This window comes from Sus scrofa, chromosome 1, assembly GCF_054392235.1.
Source record: "Sus scrofa isolate SSC_HxYL_T2T_F1_AM1 chromosome 1, Sscrofa_HxYL_maternal_Yorkshire_Landrace_v2.0, whole genome shotgun sequence".
Classification (NCBI taxonomy): domain Eukaryota; kingdom Metazoa; phylum Chordata; class Mammalia; order Artiodactyla; family Suidae; genus Sus; species Sus scrofa.
The window spans coordinates 129,688,755-129,701,981 of NC_139383.1; the positions used below are offsets into that span (position 1 = coordinate 129,688,755).

Below are 13,227 nucleotides of genomic sequence, written 5' to 3' on the forward strand. Positions count from 1 at the left end.
TTCTCTGGAAATCCAAATATCATGTCTTCACAATTAGCCCCACCATTTGGAACAACTTGGACAAATCTCCGTTGCTTTTGGACAATAAACATGGAATGAACTAGAAGAGTTGTTTAGCGATTTTCAAATTGTTCATTAGTCATAAGATTTTTTTCCCCACATAAATTGCCAAACCCCCAAATATGAAAAAAATTAAAATGGAGCTACCCTGCATTAACTGGGGTGGAGTTGGCCTTTGTTATTTATCTGTTAAAATGAGAGTGCTGGACCAGACAGATTTCAAACTCTACTTCCAAGGCAGGGATTGAGGGCAGAGATGGAGAGGCATATGGAGACCCAAAGTCAGGGGAGGAGGGATGAGAAAGCTGAGGTCCAGAGAAACCAAGTGAAGTAGCTAGCCCGGGCTTCCCCAGCTGAATTCCAGAGCAGGTTCTATTTTCCTCCATATCTCCTTTTTCATACCCCTCAGTCTTTCCAAAAGGAATTGTCTGGAACAGGAAATGCAAATTTTTGCTTCAGTTTACTTTGAATGTGAACAAGATATTAGATTTTTACTAGTTGAATATGCATCATTTCAAGGAATGTCTTCTGCACAAACATGAAAGTTTTAATCAAAAATGTTTCTTGCTCATCAGAATGAATAGCGCTAAATGCAGTGCACTGCCACTGCTCATCAGAACACAAAACCGCAAGTGGTTGGCTGGCTGCCCTCTTGAACTCCCTTCCTCTCCCCTTTTACTCTCAGAACTGATTCATGAAAAAGTAAGAGAGCAAACCTGACGGCCATCACCAGCTTGGGCGTTGCTAAAATAATGTCTTGCCATGGCTTCTCTGAAGTTCCCCAAGTACAAGTTCTGGTTTGCTTGGAGAAATACTTTAAATTCCATGACATCTTTCAGATCTGACCTATTCAGTACTGTAAATTCCATCTTTTTTAGATAACTGAATACCCTTTAGGAATCTCCTTAATTATGCAAATTGCTGTTATTATGTGCATGCAAATGATCCTTTAGAAAGAGCTCCAGGGAACTGATAATCAGCCTGTGATTGAGCTATAAATGTGGTGGCCCAGCTGCTAAGGGTTAGACCACAGGTGCTGGAGGAATCCCTCATTGGGTCTGAAGCTGGAGTCAGCTACCCTGGACTCGTCCCTATGAAAGGCAGGAATTCACACTGGGACCAAGATGTGGTGATGACAATCTGTAAACCTCAACAGGAATGTGGGGTTTGCTTTGTATGGGGGTGAAATCCTAAGGCACAGCCTTCTTCCCGCAGCCCTGCAGGAAGATCAGGTCCAGGTACCTGTTAGCTCAAGAGAGCAAACTTTGGCCATCCCACACCAATGACCTGGACGATGAGTGCTCCTGTCAGTGCAAACTGGTAGCCTCAGAGCCTAGCTAAATCCTGCCCAGCCTTCTCCAAAGACCTCCAGTCCCACTGATAGCCCCCTTTACAGCCCAGGAGCATCACCATATATCTGTGTCGTTCTGGCTCCTCCACCACATAGGCTCCTTTGGAAGGGACTGTTCCATCCTATTCCTGTAGGCCCCATTCACTCATCTGGTCCCTTTCCCAGCATTAGAATGGCATTAAGCACATAGTAGATACTCAATAAACACTTTGAAGGAGGAGATAGATGGGTCCCAGGCGGAGCAACTGCAATCTGTTCCTTGTAGACAGATAACTTCAAGATAAAAGCTGCATCCGGCTTGCGTAAAAGAGAGAGAACATCTATTTCTCATTCTTGAGGTCAAGGAGACCTCTGGAACTATGCACTGGCAGAAAGGCTCCTGGAGGTCAGAGACAGGAGGGGCATCAGACCACAGTACATCCTGTTGACTTCTCAGAGACCCCTGTGCCAGAATCCATCCTGAGGGCAGGGCTCTGAGTCAGGCCACAGCCAGACAAGCAAGATGATTGGCCAGGGGAAGCCTGGCAGGACTGCTCCCATAGGAGTGATTTAAACCACCTCCAAAGCACATGCTGCACTCTTCCTCTCTGGCTTTCTCTCCCTCTCCACCCACCCCAACCAGCCTGCCTGTGCCTTTGCTTTCTCCATACCTGTCCTTTCCCTCTTATCTCTTTAAATAAACAATTGCCTCACTATACCTTCAGTCCCTTTGCCGAATTCTTTCTCCAAAGGGATAACGTTCTGGTGATCTACATCAAGCGGTTAGGGTTCATCATTCTCACCCAACAGCCACCTGAGAACATTTATGGTGCTGAAACCCGGGAATTCAAGGTAAACCACCAGCCCCGTCCAGCTGCGACTTGAGGCCACTGACTTTCACTCTTTCTCTCTCTAGTTCTCTGCCTCACTTTCTTGTCAAGACTCCCAGGGCACAATCGCCAGGTATGGATAGGGTGCCTTCACCTTGGCTGCCACCCCACTCCCGTCCCTGCACCCAGCCTGCAACTTTCTGGACAGAGTGCCCTTGGGAAGGGGCAGGGAGAAGGGTTGTGCCAAGGCCCTGAACTGACACCCACAAAAGGGAAAGGCAAGGAGAGATTTTTTCACTAACCATCTCCCTTTCTGGCCAATGCCTGTTTTTCAGATCAGAAAGAAATCTGGGACTTAAAAAAGGTCCTAGAACTCTGAGGATTTACATTCTGGGGAACATACCCTGGAATGCAGGGATTAATCTATAGAATATATAAAGAAATCTTCAGGAAGGTCGCTCATCCTGGGTACCATGGACAGCAGGATAGGACATGGGCCCCAGGACGCTAGGGCCAGCAGGGCTGCCACGTGTGGGGGAGCTGGCTGGCTCCACTGTGGCTAGGGTGGATGGGACTAGGTGGATTGGGATGCTTAGAACCAGTCCTGTCTCAGGGAGCCCCCATGGGATCTCCTAACCCTAGCGCTTGTCTTGTTACAGGAGCACTCTCCTGGGAAACACTCCCTCCATTCTCTCTGGTGCATTCAAAGTCACTGGGGCAAGCTTTCTCTAGATTCTATAAAAGGGGGGAAAAAAGCTCATTTCCTTTTTCAATACCACCTGGCCCCAATACGAACTTGAGGGCAATGAAGCCTGGCCAGAAAAGAGAAGCCTCAGCTTTAAGACCCTCCTACAGTTAGACATCTCTGACAAAAATCAGGGAAAATGGAGTGAGGTTTCCTTTGCTCAGACCTTCATGGTCCTTTACCAAAATCCTGCACTATTGCAGCTCTGCTAATCAAAAACCCTAGAGAATCAGAAAACCATTCCAACATTATAAACTATCTTCTCAACCTCCCGACTTGGAAAAAACCAATCTTCCCTTCTCCTGCAAGTTCCCCTATACCCCCTGATTCTTCTGATCATCCTAAGACCCCACCACTGCAGAGGGACAGTCCCTGCTGGGATGTTTTATCAGCCAGTCTGCCCCTGATAATAGGCTAAAATTCTGTGTGGCCAACAGTACTCTTCGGACTCCTGAGAAAATTGAGATGAAATTTTTGAAATCCCAAAATTGGTTCTTTTGTGTATATATATAGTTAAAAAAAACCAAAACTACAACAACCAAACAAACTTGGCTTCATAAAATTTTTTTTTCAAATCCTGACCTCAAGAGAACAAAAACATGCTCAGGAGAAAGGAATAGATTGAATATGGAGCTAAAACAGACGCCTCAGTAGACCATGAATGTGAAATATCGAGGTTCCAAACCTGGTCCACAATACCTATCTCTGGAACTAATCCCAAAATCACCAATCCTTTTACCACTCCCTAATCCTCCTCTACTTAAAAGGCTTGTGAGGGGAAAAAAAAATTTTTTTTCTGGTTTTAAGGGAACAAAATCATCCCAAGAAGAATTTGCCTGTGTCTTTGAGATGCAAATATTCTATCTGGTCTTTTGGAATCCTTATCTCCCCATCTTCTTCTTTTTCTTTTTTTTTTAATGCAAATTTTAGGAAAAGGGGTACAATTTGGAGGTTGACTTCTCAGAGACAAATAGAAATCCTATGTCTCTTTTCATAAATATTAGTAGAAAGGGTTTAGCCATTTAGACAGGAGAATTTGATATGTTCCACCTGCCAGAATCCCAACTTGAATCCAGTCTCTTTTTTGTAACTGATGGGTTTTACATAGTGGTACCTGATTTCACAGCCAAAACTTCAGAATGGGAACGTTGAGGACTCTGTTTCACATGTTGCACCTATCTATATGTATACTGTAGATGTATGGCATCGCCAAAACTCATTAATAAAAGAGCTCTATTTAATTGGCTTAAAGAAAATTAAAGGTTTATATAAATTCTCAAAATATAGAAGGTAACTGGCCAGAATTAATTTTAGGTTCACGTGAACTGGGAAATATTCAGTATTAAGTTATTGCCTGGTATTAGAGTTTGCTGATCTAATTATAGACATGTCTTTAAAGAGTCATCGATATTAAGTATAATACCTTTATTGTACCTAGGTTATACTAGAGGTTAAATAAGACCTGTTCCAAATTTGTTAGCATGAAACATAACTTGGTATGATAAAGTATAAGACCTTTTGGATGAATTATTTAGGAATAATTGTTGTAGGAATATCTACTTAAGAATGATCCTTCCAGATATTTGGTAATGTGAAAATCACCAAATTTAGAGTCCTGCTAAATTAAGTTAAATGATGGAAGCATAATTTCCAAGTAAAAAAGATACTGAAACATTAATGAATTAACTGAACATTGGCTTCATTTAACAGAGAAACGTACATATTTAGAACTATTAATATGTTTGGTGCCACACTAAGGTATTTTCTATAAGAAAATACATGCTTTTAAAGAAATTACTGGTATTTATGTTTAGGAATCCACAGAGGTCTCATATAAAAGACAGTTCATGGTTACTTAAGGAAAGTAGGATGTATGTTTTCAGTAAAGAAGGAGTGGATTGCATTTTATTAAGGGAAAAGAAAGCAAGCTGGTACAGAATTTGGATTTGGTCTCTGTTAAAAGAAAGTTTTCTTGAAATGCTGCTTTTGATAACAGATTGTGTGGATTTCTTTGTCTTTAAGTAATCTGTATTTGCTTTTGATATCTCTCGTTACTTTGGTTGAATGAATAAGTATTATTTAACAATAATCTATGATTCTATTTGACCAGGAGTTTTTGAGGCATCTCAGAAAAATTATTGAACCTTCTAGGACTATTTGGTAGATTAAATTACAAGGGAAATATTGTCAAATGAAAGGTAAAAACAAAATCTGTAAAGATACTGGCACATGTAGATAAAGTACATTTTCTACTTCAACAAACAAACAATTAACCCCTCCTTGTCAGACTTTTGCCATCCTGATGCCCTTGGAGCATGACTAAGGTCTGTCTGCTCCTAAATCACAGAAGTTGAGAGAGTAAACGATAGCTGTACATTAAACAGTCAGGGTTATGGGAAATCCAAGATGGCCGCTTGGTTCTTCCCAGCTCCCTGGCAAATCCAATAATCAAAAAGAAATGGTTAGAAAATGTGGTTTCCATTTGGGGTATAATTTCTACAATCCTAATTTGGTTATATTTGGTAAAGAAAAAAATGAAGCTAATTTTAAGGAAAAATATTGTTTTGGTACATATTCTAGTTTTGTTTATTGAGGTTAGTGTTTACTGTCTAAAACTCACTTCTCAAATAGTTCTTTGCTGCTATGTTACATCATTATAAAGTTTGAATTATTAAGAAAATATTCTAAACTTGTTTTTGAAGCTGATTGCTGTAATCTATCTCTAGGTGAAAATCAGATATCCCATGTTAACCAGAGAACTATACATACTGGAAAAAGTATCATTTAAAGGGCTGTCTCCAGGGTAGATAGGTTCCTCCCTCTTCCTTCCTTCCTTCCTTCCTTCCTTCCTTCCTTCCTTCCTTCCTTCCTTCCTTCCTTCCTTCCTTCTTTTCTTTTCTTTTTGCTTTTTAGGGCTGCATCCACAGCATATGGACGTTTCCAGGGTAGGGGTCGAATTGGAGCTACAGCTGCTGGCCTGTACCACAGCCACAGCAATGCAGGATCTGAGCCATGTCTGTGACCTACACCACAGCTCATGGTGATGCACTGTCCTTAACCCACTGAATGAGGTCAGGGATTAAACCTGCATCCTCATGGATACTAGTCAGGCTCGTTTTCATTGTGCCACAACGGGAACTCCTGATAAAAGTTTTCATTATCAGGTATTCTTAAGTGCCTCATGAACAAGGAGACTGAAGAAAATAAAATCTTTTTTTGTTTTCTTCTTCTCTTGTCTTTTTAGGGCCACACCCATGGCATGTAGAGGTTCCCAGGTTAAGGGTCCAATTGGAGCTGTAGCGCCAGCCTACACCAGAGCCATAGCAATGTAGGATCCAAGCCACTTCTGCGACCTACACCACAGCTTATGGCAACGCCAGATCCTTAACCCACTAAGCAATGCCAGGGATCAAACCTGCAACCTCATGGTTCCTAGTTCGGATTCGTTTCCACTGCACTATGACAGGAACTCCGAAAATTAAATCTTAAATTTATATTTCTCATTTAAGAAGGGCCTCTACTTTGGACTGGCTTACAGAGAGAATTACTGACTTCAAATTCCCTTAAAACAAGGCTCTAATAAGAAAAAACAAAAACAAAACCAAAAACAAACCAATGCCAGGACAAAAAGACTACATCAGCTAGACAGCTATCCTGAGACTGCTAGACCTGACCACTATGGTTATTTATTTTATCCTTGGTTTCTTTTACTTTTATACATGAGTCAAATGTTTTTCTATCAAGGGCATGATCTTATGTGAATTTTAAAAACCAATCCAATTGCTGGGTTTGTGGTCAATTACATGCATCTGGTACTTCTGATTTACCATGGTGAGTTTCTCCCCTCCAAGACTCTTATTAGTTGGGCCTTTAGGGATTTATTCCATGGGAAAAAAATTATAACACTGTTCAGGCCACTATTTTTTTCTGTCCTTTTGTCTTTTTAGGGCCACACCCATGGCATATGTAGGTTCCCAGGCTAGGGGTTGAATACGAGCTGTAGCTGCCAGCCTATGCCACAGCCACAGCAACACAGGATCTGAGCCACGCCTGCGACCTACACCACAGCTCATGGCAATGACAGATCTTTAACCCACTGAGCAAGGCCAAGGATTGAACCTGCACCCTCATGGATGCTAGTCGGGTTCGTTAACTGCTGAGTCATCATGGGAACTCCCAGGATACTATTGATATTATTACAGATAAGGCCAGTATATAATTTCCTTTAAAGATGAGGAATAGAGGAGTTCCCGTCATGGCGCAGTGGTTAACGAATCCGACTAGGAACCATGAGGTTGTGGGTTCAGTCCCTGCTCTTGCTCAGTGGGTTAATGATCCGGCATTGCCGTGAGCTGTGGTGTAGGTTGCAGACGCGGCTCGGATCCCTCGTTGCTGTGGCTCTGGCGTAGGCCGGTGGCTACAGCTCCAATTCGACCCCTAGCCTGGGAACCTCCATATGCCTCGGGAGCGGCCCAAGAAATAGCTAAAAAGACAAAAAAAAAAAAAAAAAAAAAAAGATGAGGAATAGACTAAGCCCACTGAATAGGGATATACTGGGCTGTGCTTGGTAAAAGCTCTTGACTCATATTCTTACTTATGACTACTGATATGGCTAGCTATATTACTTTTTACTAACTGTTTTTACAAAATTGTAATTTCATGCATTGGCAAGTGTTTAACTAAGTCTCTGATAAAATGATACACAGTTATCATTTTAGTGTAACACTAGATATGGGAAAATAAAACAAGAGGGAAAATATTCCTGGACCATAAGAGACTAGTTAGACAGGTGGTCCAAGACTTTTGGATATCATTAATAAGGCCTAATCCAGTCATAGCATATTGAGTGGCTGTAAATGAAATCTTCACCAGAACTAGGAATGAGCATTCCTAGCACCTTGGGATGAAATGGTCATGAAATGCTTCCCAAAAGCTATGGCTGAATTTATGACCATGGGGGAACCCTGTGAACTGGAGACTGGCACTTGCCATCTGCCTCTACAAAGATTAAACCTTGAGCTGCTGAAACTGCTGAACTTCAACACTCCCTGAAAGGAGTTCAGGGTAGACATCAGAAATAAGGCCCTCTGTGCTCTGAGAAAAACCTGGCAGAACAGTCTTCAGGCAGAGAGATATTTTCAGGAAAGGAATTTTATAAACCCAAATTCTTACATCTTCTAAAATCTAAAAAAGCACTGAAGTCATTAACAGTGACATCTGCTTAGGCCATTAAGGAGAGAAGTGAAATTGAAAGGCAAAATGGAGTAGCTATGGTTCAAGATAACATTATGAGTGTAATTTTAGACAAGTCCTTGCTTCGCTAAGAACTTAAGGTTCTACTTGATGACACCAGCCTTCTCAAAGCAGCATTAGCTGACAGCTGCAACTTTACATTTTCAAGGTCTCATCTTGTACATTAACAAAAAGAGGAGACAAATGTATAATGACAGATTGCTCCTGTTGTTTATGTATTATTACCACATCAAACTTTAAAACCTACTAAGATAAGACTACACAACTAGTTACCTGACTGCAAGTCTCCTAGAAATGCCAGGTCCAAAGTGGGTTTCACGTTTATTCTCCTATAAAGAAATGAGATGTGTTTTGTCTATAAACATTCAGGTTGTCATTCCTCCAACTATCTCTAACTGGGTCTCTTACATTTTCATCAGTAACACTGAACTAATAGAAAAAAAAATATATAGAGAGATATATCTGGACTAATATAAAAAATATGCATATATATGGCCATGCCAGTGGCTCCATTCCTTTGGACAGTGTAACCTAAACACTGACTCTATCTGCACTATAATTAAAAATGTTACCAAACCCAAGTAGGGGCCTGCTTGGGCCCCTAGTTACACCAGTTCTTTTACTGATCTTTGGCCTCGACTTTTTAATCTTCTTGATTGTCTCTTCCAGATTATAACAGTTTTCCTAACAGGATAATAGTGTTGTAGGGATTCAAGCCACCCCTCAAAACATATTGCCTGAATAACAGCAGGAGTCACCCTGGGACCCCTTGACAAGACAGAGTGAGAGTTCTGTGGCTCCAGTTAGGTAAGGTCTGTGAGTCCCATGCCAGCCTGCAGAAGCTACAGAAGATAGACTGTCACTCTTCATCTCCCCAATAAAGATTTATTGAAGGTTCACGTCTCTCAGGGGAGATTTGAAGCAGGGGATTAGATGGGTCCCATGCGGAGCAACTGCAATCTGTTCCTTGTAGACAGATAACTTCAAGATAAAAGCTGCATCCGGCTTGCGTAAAAGAGAGAGAACATCTATTTCTCATTCTTGAGGTCAAGGAGACCTCTGGAACTATGCACTGGCAGAAAGGCTCCTGGAGGTCAGAGACAGGAGGGGCATCAGACCACAGTACATCCTGTTGACTTCTCAGAGACCCCTGTGCCAGAATCCATCCTGAGGGCAGGGCTCTGAGTCAGGCCACAGCCAGACAAGCAAGATGATTGGCCAGGGGAAGCCTGGCAGGACTGCTCCCATAGGAGTGATTTAAACCACCTCCAAAGCACATGCTGCACTCTTCCTCTCTGGCTTTCTCTCTGTGTCTCTTTCTCTCTCTCTCTCCACCCCTTACCCCCTCAGGCCACCTGTGCCTTCGCTTTCTCTGCACCTAACTTCCCTCTCGGATCTCGGATCTCTTTAAATAAACAATTGCCTCACTATACCTTCAGTCTCTTTGCCGAATTCTTTCTCCAAAGGGATAACGTTCTGGTGATCTACATCAAGTGGTTAGGGTTCAGCAGTCTCACCCAATGGCCACATGAGAACAATTTCATTATTGATTATTCACTCAACTGGGAGGGAATGTGCTTTTTAATCAAAGATATTATTTCTTTCTGACCAGCAGTTTATGGGAACTGATTAGTATATAATTACCTGCTTCTCTCTATGCCCATCTGCTTAGGATAATTGTATTTTGGCAAACACTCCACTAATTTCTAGAAAACAGGAGCTTGGAGATGCTACGGTTGTTATTTTAGGGTCTCTAAGACATAGCTGTCCCTCTTCTGCTCACATCAAGATCACTGCAGAACCAGAAACCATTGATGTGTCCCTAGTCTGGGGGAAAAACTTTCACACTCTTCTAAGCAGAGGCACCTTCATGAGCTCTGCACCCTGGACAGCTTAGGGCTGGGTCAGCCAGGCAGAGCCTGGGGTGCTGAAAGAAAAGGAGTTTCAAACGTCAATGAAAATGCCACACCATGGAGAAAGCATGGTTTTCCCCAGCTTCTCTTGCTTTGCTAAGTAGATTAGGATGGGGGTGCAGCTTGGCCTCCACAGAGCAGGAGTCTCAGATTGAGACTGAATGGGTTTCAGGAGTCAGACATGGCTAAGTCTAATATGAGTGCCAATTTTGTCACTCACTGGCTCTTTGACCTTCAACAGGATGCTTTACCTCTCTAAGCGTCAGTGACCTGTCTGTAAAATGGGAATGATAATAATAATAATGATAGTAACAGCAACTACCTCATAAAGTTGTTATGAGGATAAGGACCTTTTTGACACACATACCCAAAGCTCCTAGCACAGGGTCTGGCAAGTTTTAGGTTCTCAGTAAATGTTAAAATCATTATTATTATGTTATTATTATTTAAAAATTTTTATTATACTTGACTTACAATGCTCTGTCAGTTGTAGCAAAGTAACCCAGTTATCTATCTATCTATCTATCTATCTATCTATCTATCTATCTATCTATGTATACATTCTCTTTTTTCACATTATCCTCCATCGTGTTCCATCACAAGTGATCAGATATAGTTCCTTGGGCCATACAGCAGAATCTCATTGCTTATCCATTCCAAATACAATAGTTGGCATCTATTGACCCCAAACTCCCAGTCCCTCCCACTCCCTTCCCCTTCCTTCTTGGCAACCACAAGTCTGCTCTCCGTGTCCACGAGTTTGTTTCTTTTTGGTAGATAGGTTCACTTGTGCCATATATTAGTAAAAATCATTATTAAGGGAAAAAAATTGCAACATGTGTAATATATAAAAAGTGAATAGCCTTCCTATATAAAAAGTATTTATAAATTAGTAAGAAAAAGATTTTTTGGGAGTTCCCGTCGTGGCGCAGTGGTTAACAAATCCGACTGGGAACCATGAGGTTGCGGGTTCGATCCCTGCCCTTGCTCAGTGGGTTAACGATCCGGCGTTGCCGTGAGCTGTGGTGTAGGTTGCAGACGCGGCTCGGATCCCGCGTTGCTGTGGCTCTGGCGTAGGCCGGTGGCTACAGCTCCCATTCAACCCCTAGCCCGGGAACCTCCATATGCCGCAGGAGCGGCCCAAGAAATAGCAACAATAACAACAACAACAACAACAACAATGACAAAAAGACAAAAAAAAAAAAAAAAGAAAAAGATTTTAAAAATCAAATAAAGAAATGAGCTAAAACATTAACAAATCTCACACAATGAAAACATTTCAAATCACCAATAAATATATGAAAAAATATTCTTCCTCACCATAATGAAACACCTGCAGCCCCCCTTCCTGATGTTAGGGATACAACCTATCCTGGGGTTGGATCCTGCTTATTTATTTAATTGTTTATTATCCTATAATACAACTCAATTCTTTCTTTAAAAACTATTTAAATTTCAGGTATACAATATTATAATTCAATATCTGCATGCAGTAGAGAGTAATCATAAGTCCAGTCACCATCCATTAGCACACAGTTGACCCCCTTAACCCAACCCTCCAATGCATTTTCCCTCTGGTAATCACTAATCTCTTCTCTGTACCTATGAGTTTGCTTTTATTTTGTTTGCTGGTTGGATTTTTTTTAAAAGGTTTAAGTGAAATCATATGATATTTGTCTTTCTCTATCTGGCTAATTTCACTTAGCCTAATACTCTTAAGGTCCATCTATGTTGTCACAAATAGCATGATTTCATTCTTTTTAAGACTGAGTAGTATTCCAGTGTGTGTGTGTGTGTGTGTGTGTGTGTGTGTGTGTGTAACATTTTTCTTTATCCATTCATTGGTGGGCACTTAGGCTGTTTCCATATCTTGGCAATTGCAAATAATGCTGCAATAAACATAGGGGTGCATATATCCTTTCAAATCAGTGTTTCTTATGTTCTTTGGATAAATAACCAGAAGTGGAGTAGCTAGCTGGGTCATAGGGTAATTCTATTTTTAATTTTTTGAGGAATCTCCACACTGATTTCTGTAGTGGCTGCTCAAATGTACATTCCTAGCAACAGTGCATGAGGGTTCCTATTTCTTCACATCCTCTCCAAGATTTGTTATTCCCTGTATTTTCAATAATAGCCATTCTAACAGGTGTGAGGTAACATCTCATTGTGGTTTTGATTTGCATTTCCCTGATAACTAGTGATGTTGAACATTTTTTCATGTATCTGTTGGCCATCTGTGTACATTCTTTGGAAAAAACGTCTGTTTAGGTCTTTTGTCCATTTCTTACATCAGGTTGTTTTATTGTTGAGTTGTAGGAGTTCTTTATGTATTGTGGAAATCAGATATATAATTTGAAATTAATATAATGATTTGCATTTAATAGATTGTTCTTCATTTCGTTAATGGTTTCATTTGCTGTGCAGAAACTTTTTTGGTCCCATTTGTTTATTTTTCCTTTGTTTTCTTGCTTTTGAAGTCAGAGCCATAAAAACACAGCTAAGAGTGATGTCAATAAGGTTACTGCCCATGCTTTCTTCCAGTAATGTTTATGGTTTCAGGTCTTATGATCACGTATTTAATCCATTTAGAGTTAATTTTTGTGTATGGTGAAAGACAGTGGTCTAGTTTCATGTTTTTTGCACATGGCTGTCCAGTTTTCACAGCAGTATTTATTGAAGAGACTGTCTTTCTCCATTATATATCCTCTGCTTGTTTGTCATACATTGATTGTCCATATATGTGTGGGTTTATCTCTGTGTTCTTAATTCTGTTCCACCACTGTATCTGTTTTTGTGCCAGTATTAGTAAAGTAAAATATATCAGGGAGTGTGATACTTCCAGATTTGTTGTCCTTTCTCAAGATTGTTTTGGCTATCCAGGGTCTTTTGTGGATCCACACAGATGTTAGAATTATTCCAGTTCTGTGAAAAATGCCATTGATATTTTTGACATGGACTGCATTGAATCTGTAGATTGTTTTGGGTAGTATGGATATTGTAACATTAATCATTCCAATCTATGAGCATGAAATATCTTTCCACTTATTTGTCTTCAATTTCTTTCAGTAATGTCTTGTAGTTTTCAATATACAGGTC

The 13,227-nt window shown here is 40.9% G+C and overlaps 2 protein-coding genes across 27 annotated transcripts in view; one reads left to right on the forward strand and one right to left on the reverse strand.

The window, feature by feature from the left end:
- The window catches only part of GLDN (gliomedin), a 162,786-nt gene that overhangs the window by 71,617 nt on the left and 77,942 nt on the right, over positions 1–13,227 (reverse strand). For 6 of the 21 annotated variants that reach the window (XM_084970142.1, XM_084970149.1, XM_084970154.1 and 3 more), the window contains one exon: positions 8,492–8,547. The exons of the other annotated variants lie outside the window; for them this stretch is intronic. The gene's annotated coding sequence lies outside the window, so the exon portion shown is untranslated. The remainder of the gene's footprint in view (positions 1–8,491; positions 8,548–13,227) is intronic. 21 annotated transcript variants of the gene reach the window in all.
- Positions 1,988–13,227, forward strand: part of LOC403333 (cytochrome P450 family 19 subfamily A member 1) — a 188,118-nt gene continuing 176,878 nt past the window's right edge. For all 6 annotated transcript variants that reach the window (XM_085010975.1, XM_085010990.1, XM_085010966.1 and 3 more), the window contains exon 1: positions 1,988–2,242. Coding sequence is in view for 2 of the 6 variants with exons in the window: in XM_085010966.1 (XP_084867092.1) it covers positions 2,217–2,242 (26 nt within the window). In the remaining 4 variants the exon portion in view is untranslated. The remainder of the gene's footprint in view (positions 2,243–13,227) is intronic.